This window comes from Pteronotus mesoamericanus, unplaced genomic scaffold (genome assembly GCF_021234165.1).
Source record: "Pteronotus mesoamericanus isolate MK-2021 breed Mesoamerican mustached bat unplaced genomic scaffold, CSHL_Meso_final scaffold_85, whole genome shotgun sequence".
In the NCBI taxonomy this organism is placed as follows: Eukaryota; Metazoa; Chordata; class Mammalia; order Chiroptera; family Mormoopidae; genus Pteronotus; species Pteronotus mesoamericanus.
This window is the reverse complement of record NW_026555329.1, coordinates 73,705,329-73,727,502: the sequence shown is the minus strand read 5'-3', so window position 1 is coordinate 73,727,502 and position 22,174 is coordinate 73,705,329. Positions and strand designations below refer to the sequence as shown.

General features: G+C 48.9%; 1 protein-coding gene across 1 annotated transcript in view; it reads right to left on the bottom strand.

The window, feature by feature from the left end:
* TBXAS1 (thromboxane A synthase 1) overlaps positions 1-14,163 on the bottom strand; it is a 141,759-nt gene extending 127,596 nt beyond the window's left edge. The window contains exon 1 of the mRNA XM_054564655.1: positions 13,928-14,163. Within this exon, the coding sequence (XP_054420630.1) occupies positions 13,928-14,016 (89 nt within the window). The 5' untranslated portion in view covers positions 14,017-14,163. The remainder of the gene's footprint in view (positions 1-13,927) is intronic.
* Between the last annotated feature and the right edge of the window lie 8,011 nt (positions 14,164-22,174).

The following is a 22,174-nucleotide window of genomic DNA, read 5'->3' as shown; positions in this document are numbered from 1 at the left end:
CCCACCATGGCCCACCATGTCAGCGTCTCAGCTGGCGATTTCTCCAGCAATGTCTGTACTTTTTGCAGTGATCGTTGTTTTTCCATTTACAATAAAATCCAAATGCCCGTTAGCTTCAAGTTTTTGTTTGTTGTTCGTTTCTATTATTACTTCTTGTTTCGTCTTCTCTTCTCACTCATGGCCTCCTTCTGCTTTGCCAGAGATCAGAACCCAGATGTGTGATCTTGGAGCATGTGGTAGATTGAATCATTGCCCCTAACTCTTTAGGTCCCCCCTGTATTTACATTCTACATCAGCACCCTTTGTTCCCTGAATTTGAAGCACCTCCCACTACAGTGAGTGGAGTCTCCTTTCCCACCCCCATCTCACCCCCAGTAATGTTAGGCCCATGACTTGCCTTAATCAAAGGAATATGGGCAGAAGTGACATCAAGCCACTTTCAGGCTGAGGCCTCAAGAGGCATTGCTTATTCCTCTTATGTTTCATGCATTCCTATGATCTGTCCAAAGTGGAGCTTTCCAGAAGTACCTTCTTTAGCCTGGGCCCCTTACAAATACCTGCGGAACAGACCTGACCCCCACCCACAGTCTGAAACAGAGCTACTCAGAGACTGTGAGAAAAATGAATGTTGGTGTTTGCCAGTGAGTTTGGGATGGTTTGTTATACAGTGTTATGGCACCAATAGCTGACTAATACAGGTCAACCCACTTTGCTTCTCTGGACCTTCATTTTCTTATTTTTAACGTGAGGCCATTGGATAATAATCAAGGTGCTCAACAATTTTTTCTACCCCTCCATATCGAGGGCTCTGTAATATACACAACAGTAACACCAGAGTCAAATACGGCAAAGAACTGCCCTGGCAGGGTGGTTCAGTTGGTCGGAGAGTTGTCCCATACAGGTTTGATCCCTGGTCAGGGCACAGACCTAGGTTGCAGGTTCAATATCCAGTTGGGATGCGTACGGGAAGCAGTTGATCAATGTTTCTCACATTGATGTTTCTCTTGCTCTCTCCCTTCCTGTCTCTATAAAACCAGTAAACATATCCTCAGGTGAGGATTTTTTAAAAATATCACAAAGCACTAAAGAAGGAAAAGGACTGGGAAGTGAATTCCCTTTATGAACTAGGGACTAATTGGTAGCTCCGTAGAGAACGTCGCCATGGAGAATGGAAGAACCCCCCACCCCCCACCCTGCATGGCTGAGAGCAAATGGGAGGTGAGACAGGGAGCATCTGTGGGGTCTTCTGTGGGGTCCTCCTTCAAGCCGTTATGCTGAGAGGGAAGGGGAGGTGGAATGGTAGCTGGAGTGGAACACACAGTCAAAGGAGAAGTGGTTAATTGCTAAGTTGGTTGACTGGCTTCCTTGTATGTGTATCTGTGGGTTTTTTAAGTATTTTTTATTTATTTGTTTGTTTGTTTATTTTTAGAGGGGCGAGCGTAGGGAGAAAGAGAGGGAGAGAAACATCGGTCGGATGCCTCGCGCACACCGCAGGCATGTGCCCTGACTGGAGATCAAACCAGCGACCTTTCGGTCTGCAGGCCAGCCCTCAGTCTGCCGAGCCATACCAGCCAGTGCTTCCTTGTATATTTTTAGATGGGAGAGAGCTGGACCTGCAAGGGAACCTGAACAGTGCTGTAGTTAAAGGATAATGAAGGTAAGCGCCCGGACAGGAGTCCACAGGAAACAAAAGGTCTGGCCTCCGAGACAGAGTAGAATAAGGCTTACCAGGATTTAGTTACTGATTTGATATGCATGGTTTATACTTCAAGTTCTCAAAACCACAGGCAAGGCAAGTGGCGATCAGTGAAACATAGAGGTAGGTTTTTACTATTCGATGAATAAATGGAAAGTTTGTCATAGGAAAATCTGACAAATTTCCGGAAAGCAAATTGACTTTAAAGCTTGATTTATAGAGCAATTTTCAGGAGATAGGTTTTCCTTTATTTTTGAAACTCCTACAACGAGGAGATAAAACAATGGCACCAATAGAGTAATAATAACGTAAGTTGGTGTAAAATTTACTGTTTTCAAAGTGCTCGGGCTCCCTTTCAAGGAGACGGGAAAAGACAACTCTCTCCACTTCACCACTGGAAACCAAAGCTGACATCTCAGACCTGCTTCTTGAAAGAAAAATCCACTCGCTTCTTCTCAACTGCCTTCCTCCCCAGTCACTTCCAAACCTGCCACATTCTGCCTTCTGTCCCCACCATACCAATGGTGACCATCTCCAATGTCACCTAAGGCTTCTTAGTCACTAACTCCTATAGGTATTTTTTAAACCTTATCTTACTTGTTCAAGGTCAAAAGCTACCTTGTGGTATAAGCCCAAGGTCATTCAAATGAGACCATTAGTTTGAGATATAGCTCTCTCCACATTCACTTCAGTGCATTCCTGGAGAGCGTGTGTGAATTCCGAATGATGGTTTAAAAATTAAACTAAAACCATAGTCTAGCTCCCTGGCATCTCTGCAATGATTGTTGAGTATAAGCCTGCAGTTATTGGCTAATAATAATGACTAACACCTACTGAGCACTAACTGTGCCCAGCATTGATTGCCCCGAGTTTCCACTATGTTTTAATTCATTTAATTCTCCCAACGTGCTACAAGGTACATGCTACTATTATTCCTACTTTACAGAGGGGAGAACTGGAGACACAGAAGCCTTACACACTTGCTTAAGGTCACCATGCCAGTCAGGATTTGAATCTGGTGCTGCAGTCCAAGCTCCAGACTGCCACACAGCGCGGAGAAAGGCAGGTGGGCGTGACACGTCGTTACAGGTGCGTTGTTCCAGGCGCGTTGTTACAGGCGGCGTTGATGGAGTAACACACCACTCAAGTGCTCGAGAGTAGTGCTGAATGGGGTCAGCCTGAGCCCTCTGATTTTGTCTAACAACCCTTCTTCAATAAATCGTGCAACAATGAACTTCAGCCCACAGCCCAGTCTAACCTGAATTATAAAGACAAAATGTTCTATTGAGATGTAGAGTTCAATTCAATGAAACTTTGTTATAAAACAAATGGGGATGACATGCAACCAGGAATGAATGGAAATTCTCTATGATAATATTGATAGCAGCAAAGAACAACTAACATGTATGAGGGGTGGTCTGTATATGCCAAGCGCGGGCCCCATGAAATCCTATGTATGATCATTTTTTGTTCAGTTTGGTTCAACAAAGAATTGAGTGCTCGTTACCTGATGGAAATGCGTTGGGTGCCCCAGGCACAATCCTGGGTATTTAAGGCTAAAGCTGAGTAAGACCCCTCTCCCGCCCTTGGGGAGCTCACCTTCTCATGGGAGAGCCAGGGAAGTGGTAAGAGACGGGGAGGATGTCAGGTGCGGGGGGGCCAGGAACACAGGGGATGCAGAAGCTCTCACATGAATGAAGCAGGGAGGGCACCGCAGGAGAGGGAAGGCAACGGGTGGTAAACAGACGGTGCATGGAAGGAACTGAGCGCCAGAGAGCAGAGCTCCAGGTGATACCCGATAGGAGATGAACGTGCCCAGGTGGATGAGGCCAGGCCAGGAAGACACTCTTGAGGTTGTGGGGAGGTGTTAGAGGGGCATGAAAGGATGTTACACAGCAGAGTGGCAAGATCCTGGGGTGTTATTCTAGCTGTAGAGTTTCAGGACCAATTTGAGGAGCCCAAGAAGGAGGCAGGAAAACCAGTGGGGAAGCTCTTTCTAGCCAAGGATGCTCTTGAAATCCTGAACTACAGTAGAGGAGAGCAGATAGAGAGGAAGGGATGATGCAGGGACCACTTAGGACACAGCCTGCCAAGACCGTGGGTCGGTTGACTGTCGGGGGTGAGGGAGAGCTGGCTTGGCTGCCCAGTGCTGAGAGGCAGGGGCTGTTAGTCCTCTCTTATCGATGAGGCAACTGGTTGGGATAGAGCGGCTTGCCCAAGGCCAAGGCCATCCAGTGTAAAAAGTGTATCTGCTCTAAACTGTAAAGGCCTATTTGCTGTCCACAATGCCACATTTCTCCTGAGACCTTCCCAGTTACCTCGTTCAATCATCCCTTTTGTCATGAGATGATGTTGCCAACTTTGATCACTCTCTTTGTATAGGCAGAGTTCAAACCCGTAAACGTATACCTGACTGCTTTAGGATGTTCGCAGCCTGAGGTCCCCAGATGCCTATTGATCTGTGTAGGAAGGAGGAGGGCACCTGAGATATTTTCAGCATTTCAGAGAGCCTAATGTAAATTGTGCATTTATTGACACTGAGATTGTGCAGGTTAACTAAAATGTCAAGCTTTTTTGCTTTGGAGTGGAATTATAACTTGGTACACTAATGCTGGCTATCACATTGATCAGCTGTTCTCATTGGCAGAGCTTCCATCGGCTTGTCTTTGAATAATTAAAATGGGAAAATAAATCAATCATTGCTTAATGATACAGTGTTGTTTGGACAACAGAACATAGGACCTATGGGGAAGTAGGAACAGTGGACAACAGTGAAGAGTTTAAATAGCATTGTTTTCAACTGTGGAGACTGGTGTTCCCTAGACCAGTGGAAGAGGAAGTGCTTGCCCTTTGTAGCCTCTTGGTGGGGGTTGGATGCGTCCCATCCCCCCACACTGTGGCCAAGACACCCTGCTCAGACCCTGAGTGCTCTGAGCTTTCCTGTACACCACAGAATGGCTGTGTGCTGCATTCTGTCCCATCCCCTGCATTTACATCAAAGTCTTACTCCTTGATTCCTAGTGTGACAATCCCTTTATCTGTTTGAATTCATGGGAATGGTATCCATTGCACCTCAAGGAGGTGGAGCCCGCGCACAGCTTAGAAAACCTTCAGCATTCAGTGAGCCTGTGAGCCAAGAAGTAATTGATTTACTCTTTCACTGAGCCACATGCAAGGCATCCTGCCAGGCGCTGAGAGCCCAGTGCCACCAGCGTGCAAGTCAGAGGGAAAACGATTCTGCCCTTTCCCGTGCTTGTGCATGTGTGTGTGCACATGTTAACAGCGACCATTTGGAAACAGGGCTGCCATCTCAGTTCCCTGAGGCATGATTATGATCATTAGCATTTACTGAGCAGCTACTAGGCACCGGACACTCATTGGCTTAAGATTCAGCCCCAGCCCTCAGGGGCTTAGAGTCGCTAGGAAGAGACGACACATGCAGAACCCATAAAATAATATAGTGAGCGCCAGGATAGCCGTACTGGACGTTCAGAAGGAGGTACTGGAGTTCAAAAGGGGCAGGGTCATGGAAGGCTGGGGGCGGTTAAGAAGATCTTCAAGAAGAGCAGCATTTGGACAAGGTTTGGAAGGATGGACGGGGGAGAGTTCGGCAGCGGGTGGAGGGGGGCATTCGGGCAGCAGGGACTGGGGCGTGCAGTGCTTGCAGAGGAGCAGGGGCATGTTGTGCGTAGGTAGGAGGGAGTGGAGGGAGGATCTGAGGCACCTTTCAGCTCCCGTGTGGAGGCAGCAGCTGGTTTGGGCGCAGGGCGCTGGCCCTGCCCGGGGCGTCTGGGTGTAGTGCTTGGAAAACAGGATTTCGGTAAAGCCACTGTTTATAGAGGTTGCTTTCTGACCACTTCTGACACCATTTTTCCATATTCCTCTAAGGGAAAAAAAGAAAAAAAGAAAAAAAACCCACCCTCTTTCTGAGGCCACGCTCAGGAATGGCTGTGTGCCGAGGCGAACCCTAACAAGCACACCTTTACGAGGACACGTGCTGGCTTAGGGGGGCCCCGCAGCATGGCCTCGGCCCAGACTCTGTGACGCAGCCAAGCACAACTGAGAGGAGGGCTCTGGGGTTCTCCCCGCCCTGCTGACACCCTCTCGTGCCCCACCCCCTGGGGCTTGTGCAACATCGATGTTTCTGGCAAACCTGGACCAAGACGGCTCTTAAAAGCTGAAGTGCCAACCCCCAACAGTGTGAGCGCCTGTCCCCCTCTCTTCTCTCCCCAAAGGCTCGTCTCCACATTCAGATGCACTTTACTTTTGTAGTCAGAAACAAGCTCCTGTAATGCTGCTGAGGTTCCCGAAAACCAGGCACTTGCCCCCCATGGCAAGTGACGGCCCATGAGGCTGGCTGTTGCGGTGTTCAGGGGCAGAGGCGGGTGGTTCATCCAACAGCTCTGTTTCTGGAAGAGCCACTGTCTGCCCCGGGAAAACAGCACCGAGCACTTCCTCAAGCAGCTCAGTAAGGCACCGACAGAAGTCTGATGATTTGCTTTGTCTAGAGAATGAATGAAAGTCGTCTTTCATCCCTGCCTCGCGAGTAAATGCTACCAGAAGCCTGAATTCCTCACCAGATTAGAAAAAGTATGACCATAAGTAGTAAGACTATTGCTATTGTTTTCTCTAAGACAAACAAATGAACTGCCCTGGCTGGGTGGCCCACTTGATTGGAGCATCGTCTCATGCACCAAAAAGGTTGCGGGTTCGATCCCCTGTCAGGGTGCATGTGGGAGGCAACCAATTGATGTTTCTCACATCAGTGTTTCTCTCTTTCTCTCTCTCCTTTCCTCTCTCTGTAAAATCAATAGACATATCCTTGGGCAAGGATTAAAAACATTTTTTAAACAAATAAACAAACAAAACTCAAGAAAGACCATATGCCCAATAAGTATGGCCCTTCCACAGAATTCCCAGGCTTCCAGAACCTCTGAGTAAACAACAACGTCTTACTGTTTGATAATCACATTTTGTTTTGGATTGAAAACAGTCCCGCAGTCTAATCACCTATCGGCCCAAATGGGGGCTGTTTTTACAAAAAGAATCCATTCACAACAAAAATGACGGTTTGTTGCCCGGAGGGCTGTCAGAAGACTCTATCTAGGCACCAAGGACCGTTGCCAAGGAAAAGGGCTCAGGGCGTGTTTTCCGAGAGTGGCGTTTCTGCAGTCCACGTTCAGCCTATCAGGAACACGGCTCTGCGGGTCGTAAAATGCATTTAGATGTGTACGTTCTGGTGCGTATACTAGATAATCAGTCACGTTACTTTATAGTCACACCTCGTACTCTTGTTCTGGAAAATCAATAAAGTGAGGGGAAGGCTAGGGATATTGTGTATGACTATTTAAAAGGGAGAAAACAAAAAAAATAATATTCTGCGAAAATGGTCCTCGAGGAGGCACAGACCTCGTTTTCATAAGCAGGCTCAATTTTATCACCAAGCTCATCACCAAGTTATTAAACCAAAGTGCCCATCATCGCTGAGACAAAAGTACAAAAAAATAAAAAAGGGAGGTTGCGTGCATCCTTCGCTGGAGGTTCTGGGGCGCTGGAAATTATCCTTGGTCTTTAACATGTATTTCTAAAATGTGTCCATTAATCACAGTCTTCATATTGTGTTCCACCAAATGTCACAAATGCTGGTGTTGCCTTCACCCTGGGATGCTTCCCACCTGAGGCTGTCTCCCTCCATTCTCTTCCAAGTCAGTTCTTCCCTGCATCTCAAGACCCAGTTCACGGCCCTCCTGCTTTCCAAAGCTACCTCTGACTGGCACGCGGCACAGAAAACCCAAGGGACAGAGACAGTAAGACCAGAAGCAAGGGTCGTGCACGAATCCACAACGAGGCTCCCAAAAGCTGCTTTGCAGGAATATTTCCAGGCTCCTGGGACACTTTCTCAGTGCCTCAGGAAATGCCACAGAGGATGAGCAGGGTGTCCAGGCGGAAGGGGGACAGTCACTAGTGGATCACGTGTGTTTTATCTGACTTGCTTTCAGCGGCAGCACCCAGGTTCAGCCCAGACCTGCCCGTGTGAGAGCATCAACAGACGAAACAGTCTGCAGGCTGGGTCTCAAAGGCCTTCAGTGGGCATCTACGCCAGCCACCTGCACCGCGTGGGAAGTGCTTTGGCAGCATTCCCGACAGACACGGAGGAGCACTCACCTCCCAAGGCCACTGCCGGACAGCTGTGGCTATTCATTCACCTTGACGTTGAACTGAAGCCAGACCCCCGCATGGACCCTGCTTTGCCCTCTAGACTCTGTACCCTCTGCATCCTGAACCACATCATCAACATCATCAATCTGGAGCCTGAGCGCTTGCAAAGGGATACTTGTCCTGGTTCGTCCCTCTCTTCCGCAACCCCTCCATCTCCACAGGCTACGCAGCTGCCTGGCTGCTCACATGTCTGACCAGTCTTTGCAAGGGACTGTCCCCCAGACGGTCTTGATTGCCCTTCTCACTGTGGCTGGGAGCGGCACTCCTTGATTAAATAAGCTTAGGAAGCACCGAGTTAAATAAAGTTAAACAGGTTTCTTTACTAGAGAACGTTTCAGGGCCAAGGCCACTATCCAGGGGCTTTTCCCCTGTGTTTTCTTTTAGGAGTTTTACAGTTTCAGGCCTTACATTTAAGTCTTTAACCCATTTCAAGTTAATTTGTGTGGATGGCCAAAGATAAAGGTTCGATTTCGTTCTTTTGCCAGTGCTTACCCATTTTCCTCAGCATTATTTATTGAAGAGAGTATCCCTTCCCCGTTGTGTATTCTTGGCTTTTTTGTCAAAAATTAATTGACTGTATATCCTTGGGTGGATTTTTAAGTGTTTTATTCTGTCCCATCGATCTATGTGATTTTTTAAAAAATGCCAATATCAGACACTTTTGACTACTTTAGCTTTACACTAGAATCTGAAATCAGGAGGTGCGGTGCCTCCAGTTTTGTTCTTCTCTCTCAGGATTGCTTCAGCTATTCAGGGTCTTTTATGGTTCTGTACAAATTTTATGATTTTTTTTTTATTTCTGTGGAGATGCCATTGGAATTTTGATAGGAATTGCATGGAATCTGTAGATGATCTTAGGTAGTAAGGACATTGTAACAATATTAATTCTGATTCATGAACACAGGGTACCATTCCATTTATTTGTGTCTTCTTCATCAATGTCTTATAACTTTTCGTGCACAGATCTTTTACCGCCTTGAAGTATTTCATTCCTTTTTGATGCAGTCGTAAATGCGATTGTTCTCTTTCTTTTTTCAGAGTCTGTTGTAAGTATATAGAAACGCAGCTGATTTTTATTTCTTGAATTTGTATCATACCATTGTACTGAATTTGTTAATTAGTTCTAATTGTTTTTTGGTGGTCTTTAGGATCATACATGCGTACATATGATCACGTGACTTCCAATTTGGAGCCCTATATTTCTTTTTCTTGCCTAATTTCTCTGACTAGGACTCCCAGCATTATGCTAAATACAAGTGGTGAGAATGGGCATCGTTGTCTTTTTCCTGGTCTTAGCAGAAAAGCTTTCAGCTCCTCACTGTCGAGTATGATATGAGCTGTGGGCTTGCCATATAGGGCCTCTATTATGTTGAGATACATTCATTCCTTCTGTCTGTAATCAGGTGAGAGTTTTTAATTACGAAAGGAAGTTAAATTTTTGTCAAATGCATTTTCTGTGCCTAATGAGATAATCCTGTGTTGTTTATACTTTGTTCTGTTAATGTGGTGCATCATGTGTATTGATTTGTGTATGGTGACCTGTCTTTGCATCTCAGGGTTTCTTTTCAACACGCTCTGGGACTGGGTGGGGGTCTAGCACTAGAATCCAGTGCGCCCGCACATTAGGCAAGCTCTCTGAGAAAGAAACTCGCAGGCCCAGCGATAGACTTTTCCATTATGGTCTTAAGTCTTAACAATTACCAATCAAGTTTTACTTCAGCCTGGTCTTCGAATGAGACTTGATCAGAACCTGAACTCACCCTGATTCCTATTTTAATGTCTATATGATTGGCGCCCCCGGGTCTCGGGATCCTGTCCCTTATGTGCCACTTGGCACTGAAAGTCCTCCCACTTTCCTCTGCGGCTCTTCTCGGCCTCCCCCATGTGCATGTGTTTACTGTAGATTGCCGTGTATAATGCACACCCATGTTCTTGGCCCGAACTTTCAGGAAAAAAAAAATCTTTTGTTTCACCTAACTCATTTATTTATTTATTTATATTTAGAAACAAAACCGATTATTGTATTCCAGGGTATTATTTTGCATACGGATATCATTATTGCTTTCTAGAGTTACATTTTTAACACATAAGCATAAATAAAAGCATGTAAAATATTTATATAGATACGGAATTAGTACTACCCATGTATAATGTGCATCCTTATTTTTCCCCTCAAAAATTTGGGCAAAAAAGTGTGCATTATACACGGCAAAATATGGTATTTGTTTTAACTGTTTAGCTTCTTAATGGAACAATTTCCATTTGCCTTTCTCGCTGCCTCATCAGCCTAGATGCTGCCCCATCACTCCAAACTCCCTGAACCTTTGGCCCTGCTGGTAGAAATAGTGACAATACATCCCAAAGCATCCATGCCCGAAGCAGAGAACCTCCCTGCGCACAGCTTTCCTCTTCGCTACTAGAGAGAAACAATTTCCTACCTCTTTCTGGTCAAGGTTCTTTCCTTTTTTTTTGATCAGCAGTTCATACTCATTAAAAGAATGTAGAAGATGCAAAAAGACTAAGAGAAGAAATAAAGATTACTCATAATCCCACCATGGGGAAAAAACATTATTAATACTTGGGTATTTCCTTCCACTCTTTCTTCAAGAAGAAAGAAATCTTTGTAATGGGAATCCAGCTGCCAGTTTTTAGGTGTGCTTGAGAGTTTAAGTGCACTAGAAGCTAACGTTGCCTCCAGCAATATTCAACTTGTACAACTTATTTCTTATATAACAAATCTCTTCCAGGAGTAAGAATTTCAAGCAATTTTATACAGAAATTTTAAAATGTCTTCTCACACGTGTTAATCACCTGTGCTGTGCCTCATGTACCTCTAGCTCATATATTCCACAGCGCCAGCTCTGACCGCCTCATACCCGCCCCTCACTGCTCAGCCACTGAACTGCCACCTTGGAGGATTGTCATTGAAAAAATCACGTCAAGAGTGGTTTTGCAAAAACTATCAGGATGTAATTCACAATTAAGACGTGTTTATTGATTAAGTACATTTCCCCGATCTCTGCTCTGCAAGGCAAGCAGGGCTGCAAAGACAGTCCACCTGCAGCAATTAGAAAAAGTGCTCGCCAAGTAGATCCAAAATGAAAGTACAGTAGGCTTTCCAGAAAGGGGCTCGTTCACATGGTCCAAAGATTTGTACTGAGCTGTGAAGGCCAGGAGAAGAACCAGCAAGACAAACACCAGCAGAGATTAGAGGCGGGAATGAGCCTTCAGCCAACATGTTTTAGGTGCCAAGCACGTGCCAGGTGTTGTGAGCGAAAGAGAGGGGATGAGAGAGACAAGAACAGCAGCACTGAGGGGGGGCTTGTATGTGCCTTGGGCAACCGCAGGAAAAGCTTCCCTGAGGAGATGCCCCTGAGTTCAGCCTTGGAGGCAAGAGCGGAGGACGAGCCTTGCAAGCGTGGGCCTGGCGTGGGCCTGGCCAGGGCAAAGGCACCCACAGCAACGCGACCCTGCAGAGAACCGTGAGCAGCCCGGGATGTCGGGGGTGGGGCGGGGCCGATCAGATCCTGCATCCTGGAGGCCACGCTGATCAATGTGTGCTTCCGAACTTACCCCTATTAAACCAAATGCTAGAGGAACACCTGGGCCATGGACAGACGTTTCCAGAATTGTAATGAGATAGGAGACCTCGCCGCTGCCCCAGAGGAGCTCACTGCTGGTTGAAGAGGCAAGAAACCACCTAGTGGCCCTCCTAATTCTACCGCCTCAGAGTTTAGTTTCGCGTTGCAACCCTCCCTGGCCCAATGGCAGATCTGGGTCTCAAATGAGAGACTGAGGGGTTTAAATGTTCGGGACATGCCACCCTTCACAGTTTCTCCTCAGGGCTTTCGCTGAGTGCCCCTCTCTCTCCCACATGTACCCTCCTAAGAAAATGAGGTCGGGGGAGGCCCCACTTCAGTGAAGCTGATATTTGTGGCTCAGTGGCTGCTTAGTTTTGTCTGGAGAAGAGTCGACGGCCCAAGGACAGTTCCCTTGAGCTGATTCAAGGGATAGACCCAAGGACACCAGAGCCACAGCCACGGACACCCCCTCTCACAGCTCTTCTCCTTCTGGAATATTCTCTCCAGGCTTTGAGCTTGCCCCAGAACCTCCATGACCCCCCTGCCTTGGGCATCTGATCCAGACTTCCTGTTTCCTTACCTTGTCCCAGGGCCTCACTCCATGCCTGGCACGCATTAACAGATCGATAAATATTTTTGCGATAACAGGTGGAAGTCAGCTGTCACTTCCTATTTACCACCTTTGCTTCACGCTTTTATCTAATCTCTGTGTCTTTGACCCGGGTTATTAATGTGGCCCCGGGAACAGATTACAAATGCACAGCTGCCTTGCAGAGCGCTGCGGTGTTATTGTCCGTGACTCTCTGATCTACACTGATTATAAACACCCAGTTACAGCCGCTTATCAGTCAGGACACATGCCCCTTTCCATGACCAGAGCCACGTTAATGTATGCGATTCATTCATTCACCGACCGCACATTTATCGAGGCCAGACTGTACGCCAGGCGCTGAGCTGGGAGTAAGAACACAAATGGAAAAGACACAACAAAGACAGAAACGAACATGTAGGAGAGTATATAATAGAAACACTGATGCTGTCGGGCCGCGTGGGGGACTCAGGTGGGATACCCTTTGAGAACCCCAGTCCCAGCATAGCTATTGATGAGAAATTAATATTAATAAGAAACTAAAAACATGTACTTAAAACACCAGAGACTTATTTCCCTCTGCATTTAGGTTACATGGATGATAGTCAATTAGAGTGGCTGACGTCTACTAAGTAAGCACCTCCCACGTGTCAGGCACCGGGCTGTGTGCGTCACTGAGCAGGGAAAGCCAGCGAGGTGGATTAAAGGGGGGTGGGGGGAAGGCTACCATTTGCACGTGGCCGGTCCCAAGGCAAGATAAGCTACACCGGAACGGACAAGTTCAAAAGATAATTAAACCAGTTAAACAGCAACACAGCGCAGGCACCACAGCTGCCTTTCGGAGCCAGGTTCCGAGAAGTAATTTCATCATCGCGGAACATCAAACGTGAATTTCATTTTCAGCTATGCAAATGCTAAAAGAATAATACCTCACATTTGCATAATGCTTGATGCTTTTCAAAGTGCTTTCCCAGTTATTAATTGAGAGGAGGCTTTCCTACCCCCAGAAACACAAATTGAAATTCTGTTGGAACTTGAGTTCCCCATTTTTTCCCCCACTTTCCCCTCAAACACCAGAGCCGCCTAAATCCAAGTGCTTATTTATGGTTGAGGGACTCTAATAAGTTTAATTGACAAGGTGAACATGCATAAATGTTGCCTACGGCAGGTCCTGCGATGGAGCCAGACTTCAGAAAACCTGTTGAATTAGCAATATCACAGCGAGCTACTCCCAGTTCAGATTTGAGATCCTTTCAGAGTTTGAGACTTTGTGGGTCCTGCATGCACTGCGTTCCTAGGAATCCATTCCTCTTTATCAAATAGTGTTAGAAAACAAGGAAATTAGTTCCACCACTTTGTCCTTAAACCTCCAGAAATCCCAGTCAGTGACTCCCCGCCAAGAAGCCCCCGAAGCCGGAGAGCAGCCCTGTCCTCCGTGTTTTCGCTGTAACATGAACCAGGAGGCTGGTTCTGCTGTAAATCCAACATGGGGACAGGGTCTGAGACACGCAAGGTGAGAAGACAGGGCGGCGTGCGAGGAAATACTTCCCCCCCAAACCTCCCCAGTTTGGTTCTCTTTCCACCTCTCCCCACCTTCCTTACGCGTAGCATTCCCAGTCACTGAATCACCAGCCTTTCCTGACACCTCAATTTCATGCATTTTAGCGAAAGATTAACCTGGCTGTTTGCTTTTCATTCTGAAGCTGTGTTAATACTCAACTCCCTCTAGATTAGAAAAAAAGAAAAGCACGCTCCCACGTCCCCCACCTGGTTCCAGCAAGGCTCCGGGGCTGCTGCTTCTGACAAAATCACAGTCCCTGGGACGTGCTAGCTGCGACTTACCATTTCAGGAGGACCACGAGGACCACAGACAGGGCCGCCGTCAGCACGGGGCCATTCACTTCCAGCTTGAGAGACCCCAAGACTTCCATCGTTCCTCAGGGACCCTCGAGGGGTGGCCTCCAGAGGAAAGGGGCCGGCTGGTCGCCCTGCTGTCACACACACCACAGTCTGCAGGTGGCAAGGGGCAGCCAAGAAGCATCACATCAAGTGGGTCCCCTAAATGTGCTCTTTCTGAGTGTCTCCTTGTAAAGAGGAAGGAAGAGGAGGGAAAACAAAGGGTTCCTGTGTAAGGCAGTGAATCAGCAACTTTATTCTCTTGATGACTGTGCTGTCAATAAACATTTATGTTAACTTCCCTGGGAAGCAGCAGCCCAACGGGTCCCGTGTTGGCCGAGAAACAGAATGGTTCGACCGTGGATTTTGACTGTGATGAGTGGTCCTTAAAGAAATATATCGATTTATAAATAAATGAAGATGTGGGGAAAGAGATTCTGCATATCCCACAAAAACCTGTGGCGGACCTCGGCCTAAAGAAAAATACTGGCTGCACGGAGGACATCCACCCCCCAAAGTTTATTGGTTCCCGGGGCCTGATGACCTCTCTGGGGTCAGAGGTGACTGGTGGCTGGCTGTTGGATCAGACCCACAATCTAGCCTTGGATTAGCCCTCCCATTCTGAGTTGGAGGATTTCTTAGGTGTCTAAAAGCATGTCCACAGACTCATGTGTGGATCCTTTGTTCTAGCTCTGAGCTTATCTGGCTCAAGGAGACTGAATCCTTTTTCTCTTGTTAGTCGTTGTGTGACACCTTTAGTAACGCGGCGGGTGTTAGCTGAGTGCCGTGGGCCAGGAGGGGGAAGCGCCAGGAAGAGGAGGAAACAGCGGCACAGAGCCATGGGGAGAAGCCGGGCTTCATTTCACGTGCCACTTAGGGTTCTAACAGAGTCGTCTTTATGTTTGTTAAAGTCATTCTGGCTATGTGGAAAGAATTCCTTGAAATGGAGCAAGAGGCAAGGAGGCCATGTAGAAGACTGTTGCGTCCATCCCGAGATGCTGCTGCTCGGACCGCAGCCGGGAGATGAGTTGGAGATATATTTGGGGCAGACTCTGCTGCGTCTCCCAGTGGCTGGGATGGGAAGGGGACAGTGGCAACGTGTCCGGCTCTCTGGGTCCTGACTTGATCTACCAGTGTCCAGGGTGCCGTTTACTGAGATGGGGAAGATGGGGTATCGTTGGAAAAATCAAGAAGTTCAGTTGGGGTTTTGTTAAGTTTGAGACGCTTGGGAGACACCTGAGTGGAGCTGCCAAGTCAGAGGGTAATCTCGGCCGAAAATATAAGTAATAATATGAGTGACGACAGTGGCATTTATGAAGTCCCTACTGTGTGTTAGTTACTATTCTAAGAGTTCATATGGGTTGACTCACTCTATCCTCAAAAGCAACCCGCTGAGGTAGAATTTAATGCCATTTTGTAGACGAAGCTGGGGAGGTAGGACTCCAAAGCCCGTTCTCTTAACACAAGTTTATATTCAAACGTGGCTGTCATCAGTATACAAAAGGTGTTTAAATCCAGAGGAATAGATTAGCTACAACCACAGGTGAGAGCATGACCCACCCAAGCACCAGGTACTTCCCTTTTCTCTGACCACTTGCCCTGCCTCCCTGGTTTGCATCCCTATTGAGGTGTCCCCCGTCCGGACCCCAGTGCCCTGTGCTTCAGCCCCTTCAGACGTCCCCTCCCCTCTCCACATGCTAGGTCCCCTTTGTCCCATCCTTTGTCCCAGTCAGTATGCCCCGAGATGTTAATGGATCTGTATGTTCCCCACTCACAAAACGGAGCTGCACGTCTACAAGGGGCGTGTGAAACGTGATGCCGTGGGGTGTAGAGGGTAGCATGCTGGCGCGGAGGAAGCAAGTTCCCGGCCATGGGTTTCAGCCTTGGAAAGACTTCCAATGTCATTGCGAGCAGTGTATGTATCAGACAGATGCTCAGGAAAAAGATTGTCTTTCAAGGTTCAAAGATGAAATAAAAGTGAGACATGCTGGTTAAGCAGCCAGAAGCAAGTTTACTTACAGAAAGGCCTGGCAGACACTTGAACCTGCTAATGTGCCCCGTGAAGCTCCAAGCGTGGGGTGCCGAGAGCAGCATTTCCCCAGGGTATGTGACCACAGAGTCCTTTTTTTAAAAAAAAATCCTTCCCTGAGGATATGTTTATTGATTTTATAGAGAGGGGAAGGGGGAGAGAGGAGAGAGAGAGAGGGAGAGAAACATTGATGTGAGAGAGAAACATCATTTGGTTGCCTCCCACACGCGCCCCAGCTGGGGATGGAACACGCAACCTAAGTCTGTGCCCTGACCAGGGATCGAACCCTCAGCCTTTTGGTGCACTGGATGGCACTCCAACCAGCTGAGCCACCCGGCCAGGGTGACCACAGAGTCCCTCTGAGGAACATTTATCAACACGCCCCAGACGCAGTGTCCTTAGGAACATGCTTTGAAAAATGTTGACAAAGCCCATGCCTTATTTACAGAGGAGGAAACAGAGATCCAGGAAGGGAGCGACTGGTGTAAAGTCCCCCAGCTGCCTTGTGGCAGAACCCAGTGTCATCTCTCTTTCTAGTATCTGTACCTAGAATATGCTCCTCACGTCACCCCATGGACATGTCACCCATCCACCTGGCACAGCCACAGCTGCTGCTCTGTTCACGGGACAGCTTGGAATGTTGGTGTCCAGCTCAGAGGGGCTGGGGGCTGCCCGGTGGGCACGGAGCTCACTCATTCATTCCTCCGACTGCTCTTCCTGTGTGGTTTGTGATTTGTCATGAAACGATCACGCCCTTTCTACACTTGCCTCAGAGTATAGATAATACTCAGAGAATGGTGGGCCATAAATTAGCCGAGATGGGGTGGAAAGGTCAGGTATAAGAGACATCAAGGATTTTCATCAGGAAAATAACATGATTAAATGTTACAATTTTGATATCAATGATGCAAGGCAGGGGCACTCTGGCCAGGATATTTTTAGGGTGAAGGGCAGACTGTTGCAATGATATTTACCATAATTAAACATTAGACCTTTATTCTCCCTGGATATTTTCTTTTAAATAGTATGTCTATTAAAAACAATCAGCCCTGGCTGGGGTGGCTCAGTGGTTTGAGCGTCGGCCCGTGTACCAAAAGGTCACCAGTTCAATTCCCAGTTAGGGCACGTCCCTGGATTGTGGGCCAGGTTCCTGGTTGGGAGCATGTGAGAGGCAACTGATGTTTCTCTCCCTCTCTTTCTCCTTCCCTTCCCCTCTCCCAAAAATAAATAAAGTCTTTAAAAAAATAAAATAAAAACAATAAACTCTACAGAGCTATATAAAACACACCTTTTTCAATGCCTATATAAACATGGGTATAGTTTTTGTTTATATGGAAACAAAATAATCATATCCATGCTGTTCTGCAAATGGCCTTTTCCACTCACGGCAAGATGACTGTCTTTCTGCACACATCCCTAGAGATAGACTACATCTTTTTCTCCTTGGGATCCCACCATATGGATGTATTGTAATTAGCCTGCCCTTTGTTGAATGGCATTCGAGTTGCTTCCAAGGTTTCCCAACTACAAGTGTGGCTACAGTGAACATCCTTGTACCTACCCATCCCTGTGGCCTCGTGTGAGGATATCTCAAGTGACCTTCATAGAATTGGCATTGCTGGGCCCAAAGACGTGCATTTCGCCGGCGCTGGGAGGCGCTGCCCTCCGAAAAGGCAGGTTCGCTGTTTCCCCCTCGAGCTGGGCGCTCTAACCGCACTTGGCTAGACACCCCCCACAGCGCTTTCCCCTCTGCCGCAACCTCCTCCAAGTCTATCTTTTTTTCCTCCCACCTCCAGGCAAACACCTCCCTGAGAGTTGGATCAACTGTTTTGACTTAAGTCTTGTGTTTCTCTTGAAAGCTTTCACTCCATAAATTCCATGGTATTTCCTCCACGTTCCCTGAGCTTCAGATCTGCCTGTGCAGCTGTCCAAGCGGTGCCTTCCTCTTCTCCTGAAAGTTCCCATCTGGCCACGCTAAGCCTGACGTCTCTGATGAGGTTGGAGGCGCCTGCAGGACCCCGAATACAGGGACAACGGGGCACTGTGCAAATCCGGAGAGCGTTTACATAGAACCTCATCGCAGCCTCCGGGCCAGCCGGGGAGGAGCTGAGCAGGGCTTTCGTTCCTTGGTTCCAAGGGGAAGAAACTGTGGCTCCGTGATGTTACAGGACTATCTGAAATCACACGGTTAATACACTGCAGGGGCCAGGCTCAGACCCTGTGTTCTGGCTTTAAACCCCATGTTTTCCCCTCACATCTAAGTCACCCCTCGGTTTCGATAACCCTAGCTCACCAAGCCCGCCCACAGCGGCGATGCGGTGGGTGCCTATGCTTACCGCCGGGTGCAGAGTTGCTGTGGAGTGATAAAGAAGAGGCAGGGATGGTATGTGTCTGTGGGCGGCTTTATCTCCTTGCAGAAGATGCTAGGGCCCTCTTGGGAGGGCAGAAAACCTCAGCTGGCCCCACCCCACTCAGCACCATTCAGTGTCTTAGGGACTCTTTCCCCAATTTCTGAGGACGCAGGGTCAGATGAGGAGGCCTCCTCCGCTCTGTCATGCCTTCAGCCAGCAAACTTTATTGGACAATCACTAGGCAGCAGGTGCGGAATCCCAGCACACAAGGTCTGGGCCCTGCGTCTGCAGCACTCAGCCCCCACGAGAGGGAAGCAGACTGGTGAACACCTAAGTGCCATCAGTGTTGGAGGTCCTGTGACAGAAGCACATACAGGCAGGACGCAGAGGGTGCAGGAACAGGAGGGAGGAGCCTGGGGAAAAGTTTGAGCCGGTGATACTGAGCCCAGACCAGGCAGATGAGTGCTCCCAGCAGGTGAGGGTGGACAGTGTGCGGGGCGGAGATTCGTTCAAAGGCACCGGAAGCTTGGGGCAAGGGGCAGGGCAAGGAGGGGCCCAGGGACTGGGTCGCATAAGGCACTGCGGGCCACACCAAGGAGTTTACACTTTATCCTAGTGCCAGTGGGATGCCAGAGTGGGACCTAACACCGAGCAACAGCATGACTCGGGTTGCTTTTAGACGTACCCCTGAGGGGGCAGACTGGACAGGGACCTGAGACAGGGACACCAGCGAAGAGACCACTGACCATCTAGTAAGAGATGGCAGTCGGAATAGAGCAATAGACCTAGACGTGGGGAAGGGAGGACTGGGGTTTGAGATTACTGGGAAGACAGGATCAACAGTATTTGGTCACTGATTGAGTGTGAGGGGGTCGAGGAGAGGAGGTCAAAAACTCCGCCATTTCTGGCTCCATCGATTGGGCCCGTGTGGTTCCTTTCACAGGACCCGGGAGAAGGAAAAAGTAGGGAGACACTGCTGTGGCTTCAGTGGTGAGACCAGCTGAGTGTGAGGCCCTGGGCGGCCACCGAGGTGACAATGTTCAGGAGGCAGCCAGGTCTGGAGAGGTCAGGAGAAAAATCCAAAGCAAAGGTGGAGTCTCGAGAGCCCCCCGCCTATGGGTGGGGGGAAGCCACGTGGACACGGCTGGCCGCGGAGGGCAGGCAGAGCGCTGAGAAGGCCCCTGCACTACATGGGCAAGAGCAGCCTTGCCGGAGGCAACAAGGACGACCCTGGAATGACAGCGGAGGGACGATCGGAGACAGAGCAGAGGGACCCTATTTCAGTGCTCAGATGGGGTCGCTTTTTGTTTCCAAAAGAGCTGGGTTTGAATCCAGCCACTTCGGCTCTCGAGCTTGGAAGGTCTTGGGGTGCTATTTAACTTCCCCAAGCCTCCGTGTCTCGCCTGTAATGTGGGGCTAATTGTACATCCTTCCCAGGGTTGTTGGCGGGGGAGGGGGTGGGAATGAGGTGCCCGTGTGATGCGCTTAGCAGAGCCCTGACACGTAGGGAACACTGTGCTTGGGGTCTGTGATTCTGGTCGCCGACCCCGCGGGAGGACCATTGTAAGAAGCAGGAAATGTCCAAGGGCGACGGATGTTACAGAAAGGCCAAATGAGTGGTTATGAAAACGTCTTAGGATTTGGCAGGTAGGCCATTACTGCCACCCCCAGAAGGGCTCTGGTGAAGTCGGGGGGTGGGGTGTGCAGAGACAGAATGAGAGAAAAGGAGGCTTGGAAAGGACTGATTACCTTCTCCGTCCATCTCTTTGGCCCTGTGGCAGAGACAGGGGGGAGGACACAGATTTGGACCCGGTACGGGAGAATCTCCAGGTGTCACTGTCTGTGGGGCCCGTGGGAAGCGCGAGTGGCGCGTGTTAGAAGACCCGTGGGAGACAGCAGCCATCTGTGTGCTCCCCCCACCCCCGCGATAATGCAGGATTGTCTCTTCAAGGTTGCTATGGAGACATGGATGGGTTTGTAAACAGTTTTAGGGTCTATGTCAAATCTTGGTTTTGTATTGGTTGTAAGGGCAGGGACCATATTTTATATATCATTGTGCAACCACACCACCTACCACACTGCAATCTTATATCCTCGCTTGGCTTTAATTAACACCCACAGGCTGATCACTCCCAAATCTCTCCTCTGCAGCCCAGCTCCCAGTCCTGGGTTTCAGACTAATACAGCCAGTTGCCCACTGCGCCTCTTCTCCCGGGTTTTCCACAGATGCCACAGATTGAAACGTCTGAAACTAGGCTCGTCACTGCAGCCTCCTTTCTCATTTAACCTCCTACCCTCACCTCATGCTTCCCACCTCAGTCAAGGGTCCCTCCTTCCACTGAGCTCCCAGGTCAGAAACTTGGGCTCATCCTTGACTCCTCCTTCCCTCCCAGCCCCCCACCTCCACATCCAGTTAATCACCAAGTCCTTTTGGTTCTGCCTACTGAGTCTCTCTCAGGCTGGCCACTTCCCCCTTTATCCATTCATTCTCTCATTCATTGCACCTCATGTCACTGACTCCATAAATTTATTGGCATCTAGTCGGGGTTCTAGGCGATGGGAATACACTGGGGTGGGGCAGCAGACCAGCTAGATTTCTGATCTCCTGGAGCTTGCATTTAGAGAGGGACCCCCAAATCGCAGCTCTGCCTCACTAGATGGCAGCTGTCTCCCTGCAGCCTCGCTGCCTCTCATTCATTCCTTGACGTTGCTTTGTTGACTTTGTGCTGGGTGCCTGGCACGGTGCTGTGTGTGCCTGAAGAATGTAGAGAAGAGCCTGAAGAGCATGCTGGGAGGCATCGAGCAAGGGGAGCTGTAAGGCTGGATGTTGCAGGAGGATTGGTAGGGGTCAGAACACGGAAGACCTGGTGGGTCACGTGATACGTGTACTGTTTTCCTTCTGAAATGCAAGGGAAGCCATTGAAGGAAGGAGCTTTCAGCAGGAGGGTGACATGATGAATCTAGGCCTGCTCTGTCCCGCCTGGTTTTGTTATCAAAATGAATGTGGAGCTTATTAGATGATAGTCTAACATCTGTACGTTGGCAGCATCCAGGTGCCCCAATCAGACAGTGGCGGCTCTGGAGCAACGCTACCATTCAGTGCTGTGTGTTTCATCACAAGGCGGGGAAAACTTGTCCAGCGTGGGCTGGTCCTGATACTGTGATCAGACACAGCCTGTCCAATTTCCTTCACATTTCACCCCATCTATCAATGTACGTCACCCCTGATCTCAGCTTGTCAGATGTTAGCACTTCCTGAATTGTCATCGAATCTCTCCTGGCACTCCTCATGGCGGAGTGCGGAGGCACGTTGACGATCAGGCGTAGCTCTGCTGTGAACGTGGAGAGTCAGCAGATGACTTGACTGCCTCAAGGCAAGTCTTGGGGCTTCCCGGCAAGCTCGTGCCTGGAACAGCATTTCTCACCTCCTAGTCACGGGGTGGGGGCTGGGGGAAGAGACTGTGGAGACCAACTGCGTGCCCAGAAAGCGGAATCCGGAAGCCACAGAGCTTGGCCGCTGACTGCGATGGTATTCCAGGCGAGTCAGCGCCCCATTGCCCCGCCACAGAGTGAGGAGGGCACTGTGACAACTGCATGGGGCCCAATAATGGGGGATCCCCAAAGCAGAACACAGTCAGAATTTTTGGCAGCATCTCCCTTCAAGGAGCCGGTAGGAGGATCCCAGTCCCCAGAACGGCAGTATAGAAGTAAGAATTGAGTCCTGGGGGAGTGGGGGGGAGCAGAGAGAATAAGGGTTGTAACAAGGAGTCTCCGATCTCAAGGGCTTAACACTATAAAAGTCTATTTCTCACT